This window comes from Alligator mississippiensis, chromosome 4, assembly GCF_030867095.1.
Source record: "Alligator mississippiensis isolate rAllMis1 chromosome 4, rAllMis1, whole genome shotgun sequence".
Taxonomy (NCBI): Eukaryota; Metazoa; Chordata; order Crocodylia; family Alligatoridae; genus Alligator; species Alligator mississippiensis.
In genome coordinates this window covers 238472237-238493869 of record NC_081827.1, presented here as the reverse complement: position 1 = coordinate 238493869, position 21633 = coordinate 238472237, and the positions used below count along the sequence as shown (strand labels likewise).

At 43.7% G+C, this 21633-nt stretch overlaps 1 protein-coding gene across 1 annotated transcript in view; it reads left to right on the top strand.

The window, feature by feature from the left end:
* Positions 1-21633, top strand: part of MGAT5 (alpha-1,6-mannosylglycoprotein 6-beta-N-acetylglucosaminyltransferase) — a 215649-nt gene that overhangs the window by 166853 nt on the left and 27163 nt on the right. The window contains exon 12 of the mRNA XM_006258100.4: positions 6759-6908. Within this exon, the coding sequence (XP_006258162.1) occupies positions 6759-6908 (150 nt within the window). The remainder of the gene's footprint in view (positions 1-6758; positions 6909-21633) is intronic.

Below are 21633 nucleotides of genomic sequence, written 5' to 3'. Positions count from 1 at the left end.
CACATGTATAAGGAGTTAAGCTGGGCATACATGGTCTAATATGTATACCATTTTATCTTTTGCATGATGGAGATGCTCAGTGAAGAAAGCGGGTTTTCAGTGGGTGCCTAAATTACTTAGGCACTTCAGAAAATCCTGACTGGTGCCAATTTGCATTTTCAGGCATCTGTGTCTGACCACTGTATTATGTTTCTCTACCTACACATCTGAAATGAGGACCAATGTATGGTTCTATACAATCAAGTAGGGAAATTATGAAGGAGCAATTTTTGTGCATGCTTATGTTAAGATGAAATGCAGTGCATAAGAGCTGTGCAGCTTCATTTCATTGAAATGTGTGAACAGAGACAGACCTATTTTTTTCCTTTTCTAGATGTTTACTCTTAGCCCTTTTTTCCTTTGCTGCTTACAGTACTTCCGCGTTCTTTATAGTGAGCAATGTATGGCATTAGCTGATAAGATTCAAGGTGAGTTTTTTATTGCTTCTGTAGTAGAGAGACATCTAGTAGGCAGATTGTGTTGTTGTTAATAACCATGTTTTATAGCCTTGTCTAATTTCACATTTAAAACGCCAAACGATAACTCATGAGTTTTGTTTGTATCAAAAAGAAGGCTTTAGTAGATTAAGATGTGCCGCTACCATTAAACTCTGCTACATTAAGGAATCAGGCTGTTTTGTCCCATCTGTAGTTTTCTTGCTACTTAAAAACAAGTCTACATCAAAAGGATAGCTCTCTACAAAAAAAAGGAGCATTTAACCTTTGAAGTCTCATTTATCCTCCAAAAAGGGAAAATCCAAAATTTCAACCATAGCACAAAGGCTCTATCTGATCCCCAATCCTGTATCACTTTTCATTTTATAATTACTAGGATTTCGGCTTTTAAAATAATTTGTTTCATTTGGAAGTAAAAATTCCTAAGGAATGTAACTAATGACTTATAGCAAGGACTAGAGGTTAGTACTTTGTTTCTATGGCCTGTATTTCTAGTAATTTTCTTAGTGATCCTATGCACATTATTTAACAACATTATGCTCAGTTTGCTTAATAATAATAGTAATAATGATGGTGGTAATAATAATAGTAGTAGTAGTAGTAGTAATAATAGCTGCTGCCTTTCTTCTAGGTATGTCTTGTTTGTAAAGCCCTTAAACTCGTAAAAGGGAGGCACTGTTGTAGGAAAAAGGCCTTTATAAATAAGAAACATTCTCTGAGAATATTATGCAAGTCACAGGCATGCAGCAATGTATTTTGTGTTAAGTTTTGCTCCTGTTTATAGTCCATTTCTTACCTGAAGTAGTTCTTTTCAGGCACTAAATTTATAGCGTGAGTTACAGACAACACTCTATATGCCAGCTCAAGCTGTAATAATAAATATCTAAAGAAATAGATGTGTAGCATTTTATTGTTAACCATGTTTTAATCTTACTGTCATCAAGATTTATTAGTATTATCAAGCTACTGCACAGTAGCATCACATAAAAGATGTTCACCGGTGCTACTGTGCGTTTATTTCGTACAGGCAGTCCTCGGACTTTTAACATGATTGGTTCCTGACAACTGCATCTTAATTCCAAACATCATAACTCAGAACCAATTTTCCTATAAGAACAATGTTATAAATGGGGGACTGGTTTCTGAACCAAGGCCCAATACCCTATTTTCACCAAAAATAACCTAGAAGTTTGTACTCAATCAATTATAAATGAATAATATAGCTACATTAATGTATATTGTAAATAGCAATCATGTTGATTTGGAAGGACTTCTTTGAAGTGACTTGCTGGACTTTTTGAAGGGTTCTTGGCTAGAGTCATCTCAGGAGTCTTGGCTGTAGGTTTTTCTGGAGTCTTATCTGCTTTTTTAAAGAAAGTGTCCAAGGAAGTTTGGACAGATGTATTCCAGGGAGATGGGTGATGCAGCCACCTTGTTCTCTGGTGTGGTATGGCATTGGATCAAGCGTCGTAAAATTGAAGCTAGAAGTTGAAACAGGGTAACAATTTAGAAATGTCATAAGTGCCATTTATTGTAACTTGAAACGTCTTTAGTCGAGGACTGCCTATACTTCCTAGTACAAGTGCTAAATAAATGCATGGTAACAACTGCGCAGTAGCATCTCATCTCATGTAGATGTACCTACAGGTGCCTCCAGAGACTATATAAACTCCAGTATGAAGAGGCTAGGACCCCATCTACACTTTACATGTATCACACAGTTAACTGATTAATTGCTTAATTATATTGAGATCAGCTACATATGCAAAGTAGCTGTCACACAATAAAAAGTTTCAACCAGCTATAAAATTAGACTTCAAAAATTTGTATAGACTTTATAGCTAGTTGCTATTGAGCTTTAATTTGCATGTGTAGCAGGATCTCCCCTGCGGCTGGAAGCCCTTTCAGCTGACAGGGCTCCCAGCCACAGCAGTGTACTATGCCTAGCGTGAAATGCCCACACCCTGGGGATCACAGCTGTTGTGATCCCCAAGGCTCAGGGGTGTGTGAAAGCCCCAGGTCCATGCAGTGCTCTTGGTTCTGGCTGCAGGTGAGTCACAGGTGGGACTGAGAGTCCTGCACCTGAGAGGGCTCTGGGTCCCAGCTGTGCCTCACACCTTGTCAGCTGCAGGGTCCCTGGGTTCTGGCTACACATGGCCCCCACAGCCAAAAAAAGCCGATATCTGATAATGTAAATTTTCCTTGTATTGGTTCTGATCCGATATGGCACCAACATATCAGTGCATCTCTACAGGAAATACTTGATAATAAGATCTATCAAATTGGAGAGTCCCTGAATGTTTTCATTCTAGCTTGGCCACCAGCTATATCTGGACTTGGTTTGCCCAGCTGGCTAGTATTTTGCCTCTGCTTCTCAGTTTCTGCATATGGCAGGAATATTCACATCTGTAGAAAGTTGCATGATTGACTTTGAAGGGTAATGTCCAAAAAGTAAATTCCACTTCATATCATTCATTGAAATATACTGTGTGAAAACTTTCTCACCAGTGAATTTATTCATATACTCTTTGCCTTTCTCAGTCCCTTGTCCTAATGAAAAGCACTTGAACTGGTGGGTTGCAGGAAGTAGTACTTAACAGTACAAAATTGACTGTACCATTGCACAGCCAGCCTGCAAATTACCTATCTTTGGCTTATACAGTACTTCTATGGCTTTAAGGTTTTGTAGGGACTAATCAGCCACTGTCAGCATTGGACAGCTCTTTCATCCCTGCCCCCTTGCCTCCTTCAGAGTAGGAAAGCCCTTTCTTTGAAAGGTAATTTGTACCAGGACAATCTGGATCTCTGATTTGGTTGTCAGACAAGGGCATAGGGTTGTCTCAATTTATTTCATCTCCATGTATAATACTTAGCCAGGACTTTTTTCCTAAAGTGCAGTATGGGGCACAACTACCTGAACAGAGAAATGAAGCAAAGAGGCAGGCTAGAAAAGGGCAAATCATCCACTTCCCTGCAAAAGTTAACCCAACAGCAGAGGAAGCTAACGCTGGAAGACAGGTTGGTTTTTATTTATGAGATGTGCTAGACAGTCACTGCAATCAGCTTTTTTAACGTGTGTTAACAGCTGTCTTGGCAAGCAGTAATAACATTTCACTCCTCTGGGTTAGAAGTCTTACTGTCCCAGGATTTCAGACATTGGTAGGGACCTGCTCAAATTGAAATTCCGCAATTTTCACAGAAACTGCAAAAAACAGCACTTTCCACAATTCTGTGCAGAATCACTGGGGGGGAAAAAAAGAAACTTGCTAAAAAAGAAAGCGCTGGCTCCCCAGCGAGAGCCAGCTGCCACTGCAGCCTGGCCTTGTAGCCTTAGGGGGGGCACTGACACAAAGGGGAGCAGCCAAGATGGCAGCTGCCTCACCCTCCCTCTACCACTGATTGGCTGAGAGGGCTGCCTTTTGTGCAGCCCCACCCCCACTACCATTCAATGGCAAGAGGTGGGGCCACATGAAGGACAGCCCTCTGCCAACCAGCAGCAAGAGGCAGGGCTGCTGGGGCCTCTTAGCCAATCAGTGGGCAGGGAGGCTTGCCTCAATAAGGCCACAAAAATGGCAGCCAATACCATTGCCCATCAGCCAGTACCATTGCCTGTGAAATTGCCCGTCTGCCATTTTGATTTTGGTAGCTCCCTAACTATAGGACTTGCTTAGTTTATCTTATTTGCCCTTCCTGGGAACTCTGGTATGGCTGAGAGCCGGCCACCATAATTATTCATAGAATCATAGAAAGTTAAGACTGGAAGGTGTCATAAATAAGTCCCTGACGGGGTTAAATGCTCCTGTCACAATGGGCCGAGCGAGCAGTTTTACCCCCCCCCCCCACTGTCTTGGCCACCTAATATGGGCGTACCCTATGTCATCTATCCGGTACCTCTATGGAAAATTCTAGTATGTTTGAGTCTAGCAGGTAAATGCTAGGTCTCGGTGGAAAAACACTGTATTGCAGGGAAGAGTTCCCGCCCTGTTATGCAGATACGTGCAACATCACTGGCTGGATGTAAATTATGCAAGGTAGATAGTTAGCTATTGGCTCGCTAGCCATATAAAGGGTTAAGCAGTTTCAGCCCAAGGTGGAGTGCCCTGACAACGCCTAGGAGCTCTCTGAGCACGCTCAGGGATCACCTCAGGGGCTCGCTGGTGGACTGGCCATCCTCCAGCATCTCTCTGTCACCGAATTACCCGACGTACCCCGTTCCTGTTGCATGCTCCACTCGTTGCGCTGCGTTACTAGTTACTTGTTACTGGTCATCGGTCACCTGTTGCAGTTGATGTGTTACCTGCTACATTATTGTAACTAACCAAGTGTGCCTCACCTGCGCCTGTATCACCAAAGGCGTAAGTAAAAACTTCTTGTTTTGAAACCAATACGCTGTCTCGGCCTCTCCATCCACATGCCTGCCCAACTGGTCCCGCTTTACTTAACGAAACCACCGCTTTCTGGTCCAGCACCCAGGACAGAAGGGACCTCAGGAGGTCGTCTAGTCCAACCCTCTGCTCAAAGTAGGACCAGCCCCAACTAGACCATCCCGGCCAAGGCTTCATTTAGCCGGGTTTTGAAAACCCCCAAGGATGGGGCGTCCACCCCTTCTCTGAGTAACTTGTTCCAGTGTTTTACTACCTTCCTAGTAAGAAAATTCTTCCTCGTATCTAACCTAAACTTCCCTTGCTGCAACTAAGGAGCAATGGTCTCAATTCTGTTATCTGCCCCCGCTGAGAACAGTCCAACTGCATCCTCTTTTGAGCCCCCCTTCAGGTAGTTGAGGGCTCTTATTAAGTCTCTTCTCAGTCTCCTCTTCTCTAGACTAAATAAGCCCGGTTCCCTCAGTCTTTCCTCAGAAGTCATGTCCTCCAGCCACCTCTCCATCTTGTCGCCTTCTGCTGTATTCTCTCCAATTTGTCCACATCTTTTTTGTAGTGGGGGGCCCAAAACTGGACACTGTACTCCAAATGGGGCCTCACCAGTGCTGAATAGAGGGGAATATAATCGCTTCCCTTGACCTACTGGCAACATGCCTACCAATGCAGCTCAGCATGCCGTTAGCCTTCTATTCATCCTTTTCTTGTCCATTATAAAAAGGCAATGTCGGGGAGGTCCATGGCATTAGAGGAGTTGCATGTTACAGATTATCTGATGGCACCCATGACAAGCGTGGTTCCTCTGTAAGTTTCTCTGTTTGACTTGCTCAAGGTCATACAGGATGTCAGTGCCAGGACAGGGACTTAAATCTGAGTCTCCCAGGTTCCAAATTAGTACCTTGACTGTTAGGCCAGACTATTTTCCCTGCATAGCCAAAAAGAAATAGGGTGTGGAATTTGCATGTGATCAAGCAAGTGAATGGAGGTTAGAAGCCTAGAAACTGTCCTGCCACCAAGGAATAAAAAGACACTCATAGTTTGTTTTAGCATTTTATTTTGCAGAGACTTAGCAGAAGCCTGGCCTCTGATTGATACTAACAAACTGATTACTGACTGTGAATGTGCTCTTGAGTTTGAAATGTTTGCAGTCTTTCCATCTCTCTAAACTCTGGAGATGTGGCAATAAAAATCCTAGTATCTTTGTATACTGGGAAAGTGTATCCTGGTGTATCCTTGTTTTTGAATATAAAATACTCCAAGGAATGCATAGCTCTTTCCATATGTCTTTCCAAAATTCCTTTAAAATTTCAGCAGATAAGTAAATATTTGAAGCATTGTCTTAGAACTATTCATATACTTAGTGGTAAGCCCATGTGTAAGTGTTGGGAAGAGCACAGCCCTACTGAGAATAAATTAGTTCCTTCACACAGGTGATCCATAACCAATATTATCAAGTTCCTGACAGTCAACTACCTAAAAGCTCTTCTAGCCAGTTTGCAAGGGAGTTATTATTTTTATGCCCAGCTGTGCAGAAGTGGTAAGCAATTGCATAAGTATCTAGTTAAAATAAAATAAAATGTTTATACTGGCAGTGTTTTAATGTACCTTGTTTCTTGCAAAGATGCAGTGCCTTAATTACTATGGTTTTTGGCTGTGCTTTTTGCCATTGCTTTCTTTGTCCATTGGAATGGGCTATTTGTTAGAAATTCAGACTTCAAACTGCTAGTAAAAAAATATAATAGCAAGTATTATGTGAAAAATGAGAACCACTGAACTCCTCTCATTTATGACACTTTGGACTGTTGTTAACTTGAGGTCTTAGGGATATCACTACTTCCTTGAAGTTTATGAACAATAAAATAATTTTTTGTGTTTGCTTCTTTTATAGGACAAGAAAGCTTATTTGGACATCATTCACACCTACATGGAAGTCCATGGAACTGTGCATGGAATGAGCACGGTTCATATGCCAAGCTATGTGAAAAATCATGGCATCCTTAGTGGACGGGACTTGCAGTTTCTGCTGAGAGAAACTAAAGTAAGTTTATTGGCAAGAGGGACAAATGTCTAAAACCACGAGAACATGATGGTATCTGACTGAAATGCTATGTTGTTGCTAGCTACCACCTGCATTAAAGGAATTGAATAATACTGGGCCAAATAAAGTACTCCTTAATCTGTTGTTTTTAATATGGACAGGTACTCATTTTAAGAAAAGAAAAAAAAAGCCCTAAGCCCATATACTATAGATTGGTAGCTGCTGTTAGGAAATTCAGCCCATACCATCCAGTTTAGGAGAGGCATTTTAAAACCAGTTTCACAACACAGGTGCATGCAGTTTTTCTTTTTTGTAAATGTTGTCATGGTCAAAGCAAAGTGAATATCAGCTGAGAATTTACTATATTTACCCAAATCCAAGACAATGTTGAATATAAAATAACTCCCCAATAATAAGATTTGACACAGAAAAATTTATAAATGTGTTATAGGGAAAAGTACATAGAATCTCATTATTGGAGGGTCATCTTAAATTCACAACCCATTTCCCCTTCTACCCCATTGCTGTGATGGGGCAGGCATTGGCAGGGGAACAGGTGAGGGGGGCGACTAGCAGTGGAGGGGAGTAAAGCAGCTAGACCTAAACCTTGCACCGTGCTGCCTGTCCCCCTCACTGCTTGTCTCTCCTGCTGCCTCCCCCACTCCGGGTCTGTGCTCCCCTCCCCAGCACCTGCCTCCACCGCAGTGCCTGTGCCCTCTGGCCCTCTCACCTCTTGCTCTTCCCTTTACCTGCCCCTCTCCTGAGATGCCTTTGCCCTCCCTCCAACTCCTCCCTGCCCCCCAGTTCCTGTCCTTCCTCCTCCTACTTGCCCCTCACCCCTCCTTAACCTCTCCGTCCCTCCCCCCTGCTGTATTTTACCCTGAATCATAGCTCCGGGTCCAGGTCCAGCTCCAGGTTCAGCTCTAGCCCAGGGCATGGAGCTTATGTTTCTTCTGCACCCTTCCCCTCCTCCCTGGCATGGCAGCAGTGTTTGAAGTAGTGGCAGCCCCAGAGTTGGGGCCAGAGCTGCCACCACTGCTGCTTCCATGGCCATGTGAGGGCTGCCAGAGCTAAAGCCAGATCCAGGACTTAGAGTAAATGGCAGTAAAGGGAAGGAGGGGGCAAGAAGCCATGTAGAGTAGAGAGAGTGGGGGCTGGGGGGGGAGTCAGGGCAGCGGCTGTAGCTCTGACTCTGAGCCCAGGTGCCACAGCAGCTGCCTTACCTCCTCCTCCCCCCCCCCCCGCCATACTCAAATCCAAGGTAAGGGGCTTTTCTCCCCATGTTGAATAAAGAAAAAAGCCTCATATTGGATTCAAGTAAATGTGAGCATTCATTTTTAAAAGCAGTCTTACCCTACCCTGACACTGACTCCAGCCTGCAGTGATCTTCCTGCTCTCTTGGGATGAAAAGCACTTCATTTTCCATGCAGTTCCTTCCTCAGCCTCACTTACTGGGAAGGGAGAAAGGCTGCTCACTCTGCTGCTCTTTTTCAGTGCGTTTTGCCTGTGGGCCAGGGTTTTGTATTTGAACTAAAGTTAAGATGAAGGACAGCATCTGAGTTTAAATATGCAAACTTTTGTCTTGGAAGCCAGATGTAGTGCAATGTAATAAACAATTCCAGAGAAGAAAAGACGTGTTGAACTCCAGCACTTCATGGATTGGGTTCTGGTGAAACGTTTAACTTGAATTAGTTGGCTTGTGAAAGAAATGTTTTGTGTTTCATTCTGCAAGACGAAACATGTGGAGCGTTTCCACTTGCTCCTCCGGCCGTTGACAGCTTCTCACTGTGCATTGTTACAATGCAATCCATTAGAAAGCAAGTGCCGTCGACCGAGGCCTATCCAGTCAGTGCAGAGTGCCATTATTTTCCAGCATTCTTTGAATAGAAAAATTTCCATCTCTGGGCTGCTAGTGTTTGCAAATTATGACTTTTAATGACAATCACTGTGTATGTGTACTTCATCCATATAGACACAATATTGCCATTTACACAAATCAACACTTAGTAGCAGTTGCCACAGAGATGTATTTGAGATTGCCTCAGCTTTTCCCTGTACTTGGAATATGAAACCAGTGTATTAATCATGGGCACCACAATGCATAAATACTGGCATTTTAATGATTACCCTTGAGCACAAAACAGTGCCTTCCTTTCCAATGAAATTTGTTCACTCACTGGAAAAATGAAATGGGCAGGTGAACACGCTATATGTACAGCATCCAAGATGCTTGTTTTCATTTCCATAGCACATAACCGATTGTAACGTCAACAGCATTTGAACACCAGTTTTCATCTTTAATGATATTTTATCAGAATTTTTCTTGGGCTTCTCAACTTGCATCTCACTAAGAATTTTAGTTTTCTTTATTGAACATAATGTGTATAGCTATAATCAAGTGGCCAGATAGTGCCTGCTTAATACCATCCACATAAAGGTTGGAAGTTTGCTTTCTTTTTGTATGGCTTAGCTCCTGATATTTTGATCCATATTATACGATCAAATAGAAGTGAATGCGAGGCACAGTGGTTTGCAAAGCACTCATGAGCTCTGTCTTGATGAGAAGTACAATATAAAATGTCACCGTCTTCTCACAAAGTCCCTGTCTTAAAAATGATGGATCCCTGCAGTGCAGTTTGTAAAATCCTGCAAAGATTTGTGACATTTGGAAAGGTTTTGCATGTTATTGCTCCACTTTGATGCTCCTTTTACACTGTTATGAATTTCTGTCATTTGGAGAGCTCACTTTACTAATCAGCTGATGGCATTGTGGTGCTCAGCATCTTGGTGTTCTTGAAACTGATATTAAGAAACTTACAACTGCATTTGATAATCTTTTCAGGTATAGATTTTCTTTTTTTTTTTTAATGGGATCTTGTCATGGTAGAGCTCTCGGATATATTAGTCATTCTGTTTTTCATATGGTTTTCCATATTTCTTTTGGTATATTTGATAATTGCAAAAGTTGTTTTCCTTTAAATAAAAGGGGTGCTGTTTTTTACACAACCTAAAAAAGCAAACCTGAAAGCAAGCAGCAAAGCCTTCAGATTAGGTAATTTAAATTTTAGGATCTTGTTTTGTCTGTTTTTCAAATAAATCAGAGGGAAGTATCCAGATGTAGTGGCCAAATGAAATGTCATGATTATTCTTTTATTTGTTATTCATAAAATCATAAAAAATTAAGGTTAGAAGGGACCTCAGGAGGTCATCTAGTCCAACCCTCTACTCAAAGCAGGATCATCCCAACCAAGGCTTTGTCTAGCTGGGTCTTAAAAACCTCCAAGGGTGGAGATCCCACCACCTCTCTGGGTAACCTGTTCTAGTGCTTTTCTACTCTCTTCATGAGAGAGTTTTTCCTAATATCTAACCTAAACTGCCCTTGCTGCAGCTTGAGACCTTTGCTCCATGTTCTGTTATCTGCCTCCACCGAGAACAGTCCAGCTCCATTCTCTTTTGAACCACCCTTCAGGTAGGTGAAGGCTGCTATTAAATCCCCCCTCGGTCTTCTCTTCTGCAGACTAGTTCCTTCAGTGCCTCCTCATAAATCAAATGCCCCAGCACCATAGCCATTTTTCTTGCCCTCTGCTGCACTCTCTCTAATTTGTCTAGATCCTTTCTGTAGTGGAGGCCCAAAACTGGAATCCAGTACTCCTGATGTAGCCTCAACAGTACCAAACAGAGTGGAATAATCACTTCCTTCAGTCTGCTGATAACCTTTTCTTCTAATACAGCCCAGGATGCTATTAGCTTTCTTCACAACAAGGGCATGCTATTGGCGTATATTCAGCTTATTGTCTACTGTCACCCCCAGATCTTTTTCTGAGGAGCTGCTTAGGCAGTCAATCCCCAGCCTGTACCGGTGCATGGGATCCTAAGTGCAGGAATTTGCACTTCTCCTTATTGAACCTCATGGGATTTCTTTTGGTCCAGTCCTCCAATTTGCTGAGGTCTCTCTGAATCATAGCCCTACCCTCCAGCGTATCTACTACTCCCCCCAGCTTGGTGTCATGTGCAGACTTGCTGAGGGCACAACCCCATCCCATCTTCCAGGTTGTTGATGAAGATATTGGTCAAAACCAGCCCCCAGACTAACCCTTGGGGCACTCCACTGGAAACCAGCTACCAACTAGACATCAAGCCACTGGTTACCAGGGATCCTGATTTTCTCTGTTAAAAAATCCAAAATTCTACAATAAAAAATCTTAAATTCTCTGATTTAAAGCCCCCAAAACTTGTGTTTTTCCACAATTAAAATGAAATGCTGCTATATATAGAGGTATCTGTTGAACCCAATGTTTTATTGATTTATTTACAATTTTTAAGCAATTTGGAAGTCTACCAGTGCCTCAACCATTATTTTTGGCTGTGTAGGAAGGAAAGCAGAAAGAGCCTGCTGCCTTGGAGATGTAAGGGCAGGGGGCGGGGGGGCAGAGGACAATGAGGACGACTACTAAAGTAGGATAAATAAGACCATCTAGTCCCACAGAGAGTGCAGGGAGGCTGCATTCAGCTGTTTTATGAGTAGTGCACAGCTCTCCTTGGTCTTTCCTATAGCATCACATTGACCTGCAGAAGGTATAAAGCACATCCTGTCTGGGGTACTGACTTCTCCCTCACTCCAGGCTTCCTCCTGATTAAATTAAATCAATAGAAGTCTGTCTGATGACTTTGCCGAGGGCAGGATCAGGCCCTCAGAGGCATTGGGGTCTAGGAGAGGTGGGAGGCATAGATTCCAGCCCTGCAGCGTCCTCCTGATGAAGGCTAGATGGCCAGCAAAGGTGGTTTAAGCCAGTAGGGCAGGCCTGTGCCAGGGGAGCCCTCTGTGCCAGAGACCCATGGCCAAGAGCCTCCCAGGGAAGTTCCTAACGTGCTCCAGGCTCCTCACAGCCACTGCCTGCAGCTCAGGCCACACAGCCTCCAACTGCCTAAGCTAAAGTCCTGCATTAAGTCAGGTACCTGTGGGTGACCCACAAAGCGAGTCGGTTTTGGGTGGGAATCTGAACTATTTCACATTTTGCAGCTTGGATGAGGGAATGAAAAAAATGTTTTTGGGTTAAGACTCGGACTAACTAAGCCTGACCACTGGCTGCTGACAGCTGTGAAAAAATCTGGCTGGGCCAAGCCAGAGAGGGATTGGATCCCTGTCCCCATCCCCTGAGCCCATGCTCCGAACTGGTCATGAAACAGCTGTGTCTTAGCCTTCCCAGTCACTCTGTCTTTTCCCAGGGAAAGTATTCCCTCTCTGGGTTCAGATTAGGGTAGGCCTTAGTGTACCCTACAACCCCTGGTACCAGGCCTTCAAGACTGCTCCCCATCACCCCCACGCGGGCATTCCTACACAGCCATCTTCTGTCTCATGGGACTCAGGCCCACAGGCCTGGAGCATTCTGCCAGACTCAGGCTGGCTTCTCTGATGGTTGGATTTAAGGAGGATTAGATGGAGGATTTAAGGAGGGGACGGGGTGAATGGGTCTTTACTAGAGGTGCACCGATATATTGGTCTGATTTTGGATCGGAACTGAGATAAAGAAAAGAAGCTGTATTCGAAATTGGCCTGATGTGGCCGATTAATTTGTCTGATAATTTCTCTGATAAACGCTTGGCTCCTTGGGGGGGCATGGGAAGGGGTGCAGGGTGGCTCCCACGGCCGCTCATGGCTCATCTGGTGATCATCTGGCGGCTCCCGCTGCTGCTTCTGCCACTCCTCTGGCAAGGCGCATCTAGATGGGGAGGGGAGGCTGTGCCCCCGGATCTGCACAAGGCAGGTTGAGGCTGGGCTCTTCCCAGCTGGGCAGATCTGGGGAACGTGCACCCACCTCCCATGCCGCACCAGACTAACCACACGCACCAGCGGGAACCGCCACCCCCTCTTCCCACCCCCACCCCCTGATGAGCCACACCTCCGACCCCAACCCACAGCTGCCGCTAGCCCCGTGTCATGCCAATCGGGGGGCATACACCCCGAACCCTGGATGAGCCACTTGCAGCTCTGTCCCATGCCCCTCCCCCTTCCCCACCCCGGCTGGTCAGCCCTAGCCCCATTACCTCCCTTACCACAGGGGCCTTGATCTACCCCCCACACTCCCCTTTCACCACACCAGACTTATCAGTTGGATGCAGCTCTTGAAGCTGAAGAGCTGCATATTGAAAATCGGATTGGTGTTGGCCAATCTGCCTCCCTAAAAATCTCTATCATTGCACCCCTAGTCTTTACCTTACTGCATTGTCTTCACACCCTTATTTGTATCATCTTTCCCATGTCAACAAATCCTAAACATTTCTAATGTAATTTGATTGTATGGGGGCAACTTGTATGTATGTCTTTAGAAAGATCCCTTTCCCTTCCTCTCTGGACAGGGCTTAGGGCTTTGTGTCCTTTTTTCAAGCTGCTGGTTGCAGGCTGGAACTCTGCCAACCTGCAGAGAGCTGTTTGCAAAAGAGGAAAATCCAAGTTTTTCTTCTTTAAAGAGAAGCTTTTCTTTTTTAATCCATGTTTTTTTGCAGGAAACAGAAAACCCAGATCCCTGTTGATTACTACTCCTTGAGCCCAACAATGCAGCCAGTTTTCTTTCTATCTTACAAGCCATTCATCCAACCCCTACTTCCTTAGCTTGCTTGCTACAATGGTGTGGGAGACCACATCAAAAGACTTGCTAAAGTCAAGGTATACCACATCCACTGGTCTCCCTGCATCCACAGTTATTGTTATGGGGTTTCTCATTTCTCTTATATTGGTATGCCTGACACTGACTGATAGATATAGTTTTGTCTTTACTTTAATATCAGTTTACAATAACAGCAGCCTAGGAATAAAATATACCACAGTCGGTTTTTAGTTTAAGGAAAAATCTTACACTGGAGATTAGTATCTCTGTGATAATGTGGCTGATCTGGCTAATCACAGCACTGATCAAGGTCTCCATTAGCACTTGCTTTTAGTCTCCACTTTGACTGTACACTTGAATGTTTTTTTGGTCCTGGCTTTCCTTCCAGGCAGAAAGTAATAGCTTGGCATCACTATAAAGCACCTGTACCTTGAATGTTTACTTGTTTGGATCAACTGATTTGCTGCATATGTAAGTATGAGCTTGTTTGTATCAAGTTAATCATCGAAAACACAGGTCCTGGCATTGTATTGCAACATAGAATAAAAGAATCGTATTTCTGCCACCAGCAGCACGTCTTGAAAGGCCCATGATCCTGAGTAAAAGTTTGTTTAAATGTGCAGTGCACATTCAGTGGTATTGCTCTGATCCTCTGTGGGCTCATATGGATGAGACGCTACTGTGCAGTAGCAATGATGATTCAATGTTACTGCGCAATAGTAACGAGCTGCTGCGCAGTAGTTCACTGCTACAGTACAGTAGCATCAGAAAAAAATGTGCTGCAGTGGTACTGCGCAGTCCACCTCTTGTGTAGACATGACCAGTAAGTATAAATTTAAAGGGGACCAATAGAAGGCACTCCTTACTCTTCCTCTTCACACAATATGCAGATAATATGGCTTAGCAAATTATTAATGATTTTATTGTATTTCTTTGCTCTGTAAATTATAAAATGTGGCCAGGATGCTAAAAGCACATTAATGATAGCTGCTGTAGTGTCTTGGAGCTGCCCTCTCTGTGTTCAATAGCCATTTCAAGCACATAGACTTATTGGTGGGCTTTTTTGCAGCTTTGTCTTTAAACCTGCAAAAACACTTTCTCTTTCAAACTTTCCATTTCTAAGCATGTTACCTAATACAAGGGCTGTTGTTATGTTTTACTAGTGAGTGCCGTCTCCTATTTACCATTTTTTGCAAAGCTTCATATGGCAAGCCATCCCATCCCTGAACAGTCAGAGTTCAGGTCCAATGATAATTAAGTCCATTGCAAAATACAAAGTAAACCACAAATGTCACTCTAGATCACCTTCATAGATTTTTCCCAGTCAAGCTGGATCAGACTCAGTTTCTAAAACATGTTCCAACTACCAGTAGATGACGGCTAAATTATGATTTTCTAATTGTTCAGTCCAAAATGTGCTTGGTATTGCTTAAATAGTTGACAGATGAAGATGAGAGCTCGAAGGTCCATTTTATTTGAGGATATATATAAAATAATTTTTAAATACCTTTCAAAAGTTGGTATGTTTCAAATGGGGGAATTTTTCTTTAAAATCCAAATGGCTAGCTGAAGTATGAAATAAATGCATTGTGTGAAAATTGGAGCTGGTTGAACAGTTCCTGAAGGAACATATTCTGTAGAAAGATGTCAGTTCACTCAACTTTTAAATGGTAATCAGATAGAAAGACTGGCTGATTTCCTGCCAGCCCAGTGTGCTAGGTAGGCAGCTGGGGAGCATGAACCAGGTATTTTTGGAAGATGTTTTTTAATGTTCCTTCTTTGCTGATTTAATTTAAGTATTTACATGTGCATCATTTTGTTTTGTTTCAGAAGGATAAAAAATGTGAATGCAATTTTTTTCACAGAATGGAAATTCCAGTTTCCACACAGCTATAGCAATGCTATGTATCTGGCAAACATTTGTTGCAGATAGTGACAAGCACTCTAAAACAAAAACCATGTTCAGCTACATGTTCAGGGAGCAGATTGTGAACTTCTTGTACTGCAGTTTGCAAAGGAATACAGTTATAGTCTGTGTTTTTTATGGACGGAGAGCTTCAATTTCTGCTTCGCTAACATCAGGATAGTCAATTAGGGAGTCTATTCTGTAGGTATTTCTGTGCTTTACGAGGGGCTGTGCTTATCGGAGAGCTCCATGTATGAGCAAAATTTATCAGGGTGCTCATAGCTGTGGTATGTGTGTCAGTCCTAGGCCACTTTCCTCTCTGCAGTTCAGAATGGTGCGTGCTATGAAATATTACAGTAATGACACAGAAAAATAGTAACAAATCTCTTGATTCTAGTAAATAAATGTTAAGTTTCAAGGTAAGTGATCCAAACCAGTTGGGAACAAAAGCCATTTGTAAAATCAAATTAATGAAACATGGATTAAACAGACATTTGTATACCTTATATGTACATTAGATATGCAAACCTTTTTTTCAGCTCATTGATTTATTTTAATTTATTTCCCAGTCATGAAAACAGCTCTTGTTTTTCAGTTGTTGTTCTCAGTTGTGGTGAGAACCAGTCTGTTCTCACCACGTAGATTGGTGGCACATCTTGTACTCATAACTGACCAGTTCAGGAAATTGGTATTTTACATAATTGACTCACTAACTGTACGTCATTGCCCCCTGAACCCATATCAAAGCTATGTAGAACAGACACTGTTAGAGGCACTATATTATGACTTGACTGCAAATGAAATGGTAAAGCAAAAACACTTGAGCATGTAGCCTTTAAATTAAGAAAAAATAACAGAACGCGAAATAGATCTTACTTCATTAACATAGTCAACGGTGCATTTAGTGAGCTCTTATACAGCTGAATATTAAAAAGATCTCTTTTACACACCAGAATGTGTTAGTTCCATAAAACAATAAGGTTTTACAACGCTTCCTTCCTTTCTTTCTCATATATTTTGTTTGGCTGGTACATAGGAAGCCCTCTCATTAGGACTGCTCTCTCACAGGGCAGTAGTAAAAAACCACAGGGATGCTGTGCCCTCTGGAAGGTTTTCTTTTAGTTTCAGACCAAAAGAAAGTGTTAAAAAAAAAAAAAAGTGCCTCTTTTAGCCAGGTAGCGAGTTAGTGTGGCAAACTCAATAATCTCTGGAAATAAATTCACTGAAAATGCAGAACTGGCTATTAAGCTCCTTCAGGCACTGGTGTCATTGGATTCCATATAAAATGGACTGTGGTATGTGCTATGCCCATTTACAGGACTAAATAAATTACAGCAGTTCTGGCTTTCAAAAAACATTTGAAAGAGGGGAAAAATGCCCAGATAATAAAAGAAATGTTTTTAAGCACCTGCCTCACAGCAGGATAGAAAAGACTATAACCCTGTGTCTGCATCTTCTGAAACTAGTGAAGCAAAATAGAAGCTTAAACTTTCCAGTAGAGTGGATACAAGCAATTATATCTGCCTTCAGGGTGTTGCAGTATAAATATTTGGTCCCAATGAGCATAGGAATAAGCCACAGCAAAACAATGATGAGATAAAAATAGGAGGCAGTTTACTACTTTTAACAGCCAGTTATAAGGAAAAGATGATATCATCTCCTTCTTCCAAAATATGCAGCAGGTAACCATCCATTCCAGAACTCTTATCAGCCACCGGTATTTGACTCCCCTTCAAATCATAGTCAAAGGAAGCATAGCCAGCAACCATTGTATATGTAATAAAGTTTTGCTGTGGTTGAATTTTCTGCCTTCTGGTTGCACATGTAGGGTTTAGGACACAAACTAGGTAGAGACTCTGTCTGCTGTACATCTTTTAGATCTGTGTAACCTGACCAGCCCAAGTTAACCAAATGTATTCATACTATCAGCTTGTTAGATGGACCTTGTAAATCCATAATGTGCATGGAGCTTACGTAGAAGTTTGGCAAACATCATATAAAACAAGAAAACCAGGTTTGTGGCTAGAAAAAGTCTTTAAAAATACATGAGCTTTGTATTATGAATAGCAGGAAGATTGCCTTCCAAGTTCTAGAAGGCAATTCACTAGAATCCTCTCCAGTCTATGAAATACAACATAAACCAGTGCAGCCAAATAGCATGAGAGAGGGAAGGAGATGGTTAAAAGGATAGGAAACCAAAGAATGTTACCGGCCTGGGAGGGAAAGCCAAGCTTCCCCCAAGAGAGGATAGGGAAAAGAGTCAATCTCAGCCCTCTGCTTTGCCCATTAGGGCTGGGGACAGACATTCAAAAAGCCAGGCCCTGAACTGATTCACTCTTTGCAGGTTAGTCTAACCTGCCTAGGTTGACCAGATTTGCAACAGCATAGACATTCCTTGTGGACTGAGGAAATGTGGGCACATGCCTGCAGTTGCTCAGTCCAGCAGCAGGTTGAGTGGGAGAGGCTAGAGCATGCCCTCGGCTGCAGGGAAGCTGTGGGGGGGGGGGAATGGCCAGCCACAGCAGTAGCCTTGGCTGAACTGGCCAGAGAGGGGTTTAATTCCCTGCTCCCTGTCCCACTGACAGGGACCTGAGCCAGGTCTGCCAGGTGCTCCCCCCTCACTGCTGCAGCAGTGGGCCAGCATGGCTCTTGAGGCAAAGGTGGCAGGGAGGGGGTTATTCCCCACTTTACCTCCACTGCCCCCAGGGGACCACAGCCAAGTGAGCCTGTCCTGACCGCCACCACTGCAACTCACTTGCTGCTTGGGAAACCTCGCTGCAGGGCAGGCAGAGCTGCAGTGGACTGTGCACAACAGCACCAGGGCTTGAAGTGAGCCAGAGCCCTCCAAGCCGCTGCCACGGTCCCCAGCAGCTTTTCCCTGCCCCACAGCACAGCTCCCCTGCTGGGAAGGGGCTTGCGCTCGTGGAAACCATGACAGGGACAATGTCTGTCCCTAGCTTAGGTATCCTACCTGAAGATTACATGAGCCCTCCTCAAGCCCTTCAGAAAACCTCAGGGGATGGTAGTAATCATTCTTGTCTTCTCCCCTGTTTGCTTAGTTCTGCAAGGAAGAATTATTCTTTATCCAGCCAATTCTAAATAGTATTGCTGGGTGACATTTTCCAAACACACTTTCTTCATGTGTACTTGAAAAATGCAGTCTTCAGTTTCTTAATGCTCAATTGCTTATATTAGACATTTGATGTAACTCATTGCAGTTAGTGGCGCGCAACATTTCAGTTATGCACTTATATTTAGGAAGTATCTCAATGGATTGTCTTAGGCTTTCCAGAAATAATAAGCAGCCTGTTATTGAAAGGATTTGTAAATTAGAATAGCATGAGAATGAGTTAGTGGGGCTCGGTAATATTCCCTTGTGTTAGGCTTTTGAAGCACAGCACATGTGATTTTCAGAGTTAATTTAAAATATTTATATTTTTAATTTTGCTATTAATCCCCTGCCAGCTTGCTTTCCTACTTGTAATTTACATCGAAGAAACGTGGTGAAATGCAGTGTATAAATTCAGGTTGGAATTAGGAAGATCTTGCTGTGAGCCAAAATTATATCTTGGGATGCAAATGTGGAATCCCAGTGATTGTCATGTCACATCCCTGCCAGACCAGGAACAATAGTCAGTCGTTAAATCTCAAGTCTTTATTCAGGTGGAAACTCTGTGGCACAGTGGGTTATCTGAAACCTAGGAGAACCAGTTTGCTCCAAATCTCTCTCCCTGGGGTTGGTAGTTGGAGCAATGGAAAATTAACAAAAGAACGACAAAGAAACCGGGGTGTTGCTAGGAGACTCACAAAGGTGCACATGGCATGTTGGAAAGCAGAGGGGAGCAGGGAGACAAGCTCTTGTAGTGGGGCTTGTAGAGGTGGCTTAATGGGCAGATCCACTAGGACAGAGAAAGTGAATATAGCTAGGAGGACAGTATTGTTCAGAAGGTCATCCCCTGGGTGTAGGACCCAAGGGCCCTGACCAGGGGCAGAATCAAGGGGTGCAGCAACTGAATTGCACCCTTCTTTGGCTGTGTCACACGTCGGCTCTCAGTGTGGGGTCTAGCCAGAGCCCCTAGTTTCATGTGGCTCCAGAGCCTAGGAGGTGAGCGCTGCTACCACTGCTTGTCCCCTCCTTTGCCCTATTGCTAAATTCAGCGGAGAGGGAGAACAGCAGCATTCTTCTGCTGGGCTCTAGATCCATAGGACCGCAGGGGCTCTGGCAGACCCCACCTGTATTAGCTGGCAAGCTCAGAGCCAATTCTGCACACTGAGCTCCAGCCGGAGCCTCAGCTGACCAAAGCTTACTGCATGTGCAGCACAGACAGAGGGGCCTGACCACACTTTCCTCACCTCTGTATCTCCTAGTAACGCAAAGAATGCTCCTGAATCATGAGGAAATGGCAGAGAATTACATATATGGCTCATTACTTTTGTCTAAATTTTGTTTGCCCCTGGATACCAAGTAATGAGTAAATCTGTTATACAGAATTGTGCAACGGATTATGTCTGTCCCTCTGAATAAGTGAACCATGAGCCAGAAACCTCTCATTCTTCTGTGTAAGTTGGACCTCACATGAAACTGGGGGCTCTGGCTAGACCCCACACTGAGAGCCCATGTGTGGCACAGCCAAAGAAGGGTGCAATCCAGCTCAAACTCTGGAACACATGGGAGGGCTGTGAAGGCAGCTCAAGGAAAGTAGCACTGCTTCAGGTTCTAGGCAATTGGAGCAGGGAGACACACAGTGCCAGAAGAGGTGCTGGGCTCGAGGTGGATATGTGGTTTGTACAAGAGATGCACAACACCAAGAACTGTGCCAGACTCATTCTAGCTGGTGCAAACTGAGAGCACATTGACTTCATTCTTTTGGATCCTCTCACTTAATCCGGGCACTCCATGTGTGATGCACAGTGTGTATGCTCCGCAGATATGTTTTCAAAACCTTATCTTTGAGTTCCATAAGTGTTTAAAATGGCTGCAGAACAGGTGGCAGCGTTCGTATTATTAAGTGCTGACAGTGTATTCAGTGATGTCAAAACAGAAATATTCCCTTCCCCAAGGAGCTTCCCCTAAATAAACAGGTAATACAGAACAGACACAAAACTGTGCAGCCGTGGATGGCAGTAATTTATGGCAGAAAGTGAAGAATTTATTTATCATGTAAGAGAGAGCTACCAAAGAAAACCAGGTCACGATGGAATTGTTAGTAACACTGCAAATCCTCTGAGTTAATGGTTTAACCATGTCTATTTGATCTAACTAGGTTTAGTTAAATTGTCAAGTGTGCTTCTATTATTTTTGTTTTCTACATGGCACTTGATGAATGTGTTTTCATGTCCAGAGGTTCCTATTTTCCAGAAGTTAATTTTCTGGGTATTAAACATCTTTTGAGATTTAAATTTAGCATGAAAATTTGCTATCTGCAAGGAAATAGGAAGCTACATGATATATAATACCAGTTCAGATTTGTCTAGCCTAGTTCATTAGTGCTCAACCTTTTGGCCCTGCAGGCCAGATGAGAGATGTGGGGCAGGTCTGCAAGCCAAATCGGGCCCCACACATCAGGATCAGCCCCAGGGCCCCATGCTACCCCTGTAGGCTAGGATCAGGGCCCCATGTGGGCCCCGCAACACCACCACCCAGCATACAGGGATCAGGCCCTGGGACCCTGCTTCGCTACCGTCCGGCCTTGCATGCTGGAGTTGGGCCCCATGTTGTCCCCACCCACCAGTATTGGGGATGGGGCCCCCACACCTGGATCGGGCCCTGCATGTAGGGCCATGCTGTAAGGTCTGTGGGGCTCTCCAGGCATCCAGAAATTTGGCTGCAGGGAAGCAGAGCCACCTTGGGCTAGACTGCATGTGGTGGGGGGTTGAGCATCCTTGGCCTGGTTTGTTTATTTTCAACCAGAGTGCCACAAGATCTTTTTAAGGGTCCCGTGCAATATTAGCATTATTAAGTATGTAAATGCCTACATGTACTTCACAAGACAAACAGAGATTGCAGATAGGAATCCATAGCGTCACAAACATCCTAACCTGTTGTGGTCTTTCTGAATCCTTTGCAACATTGCTGCTCTATTATGTTTCCATAGTCAAAAAAAATGAATAAAACTAAGAGGTTGCATTTTCCAAGCAGTGCCTTGAGCAGAAGCTTAAGAGGGCAGCACTGCACGCTGGATAATCACACAGCCACAGCAGCAGCTGCTGTTTT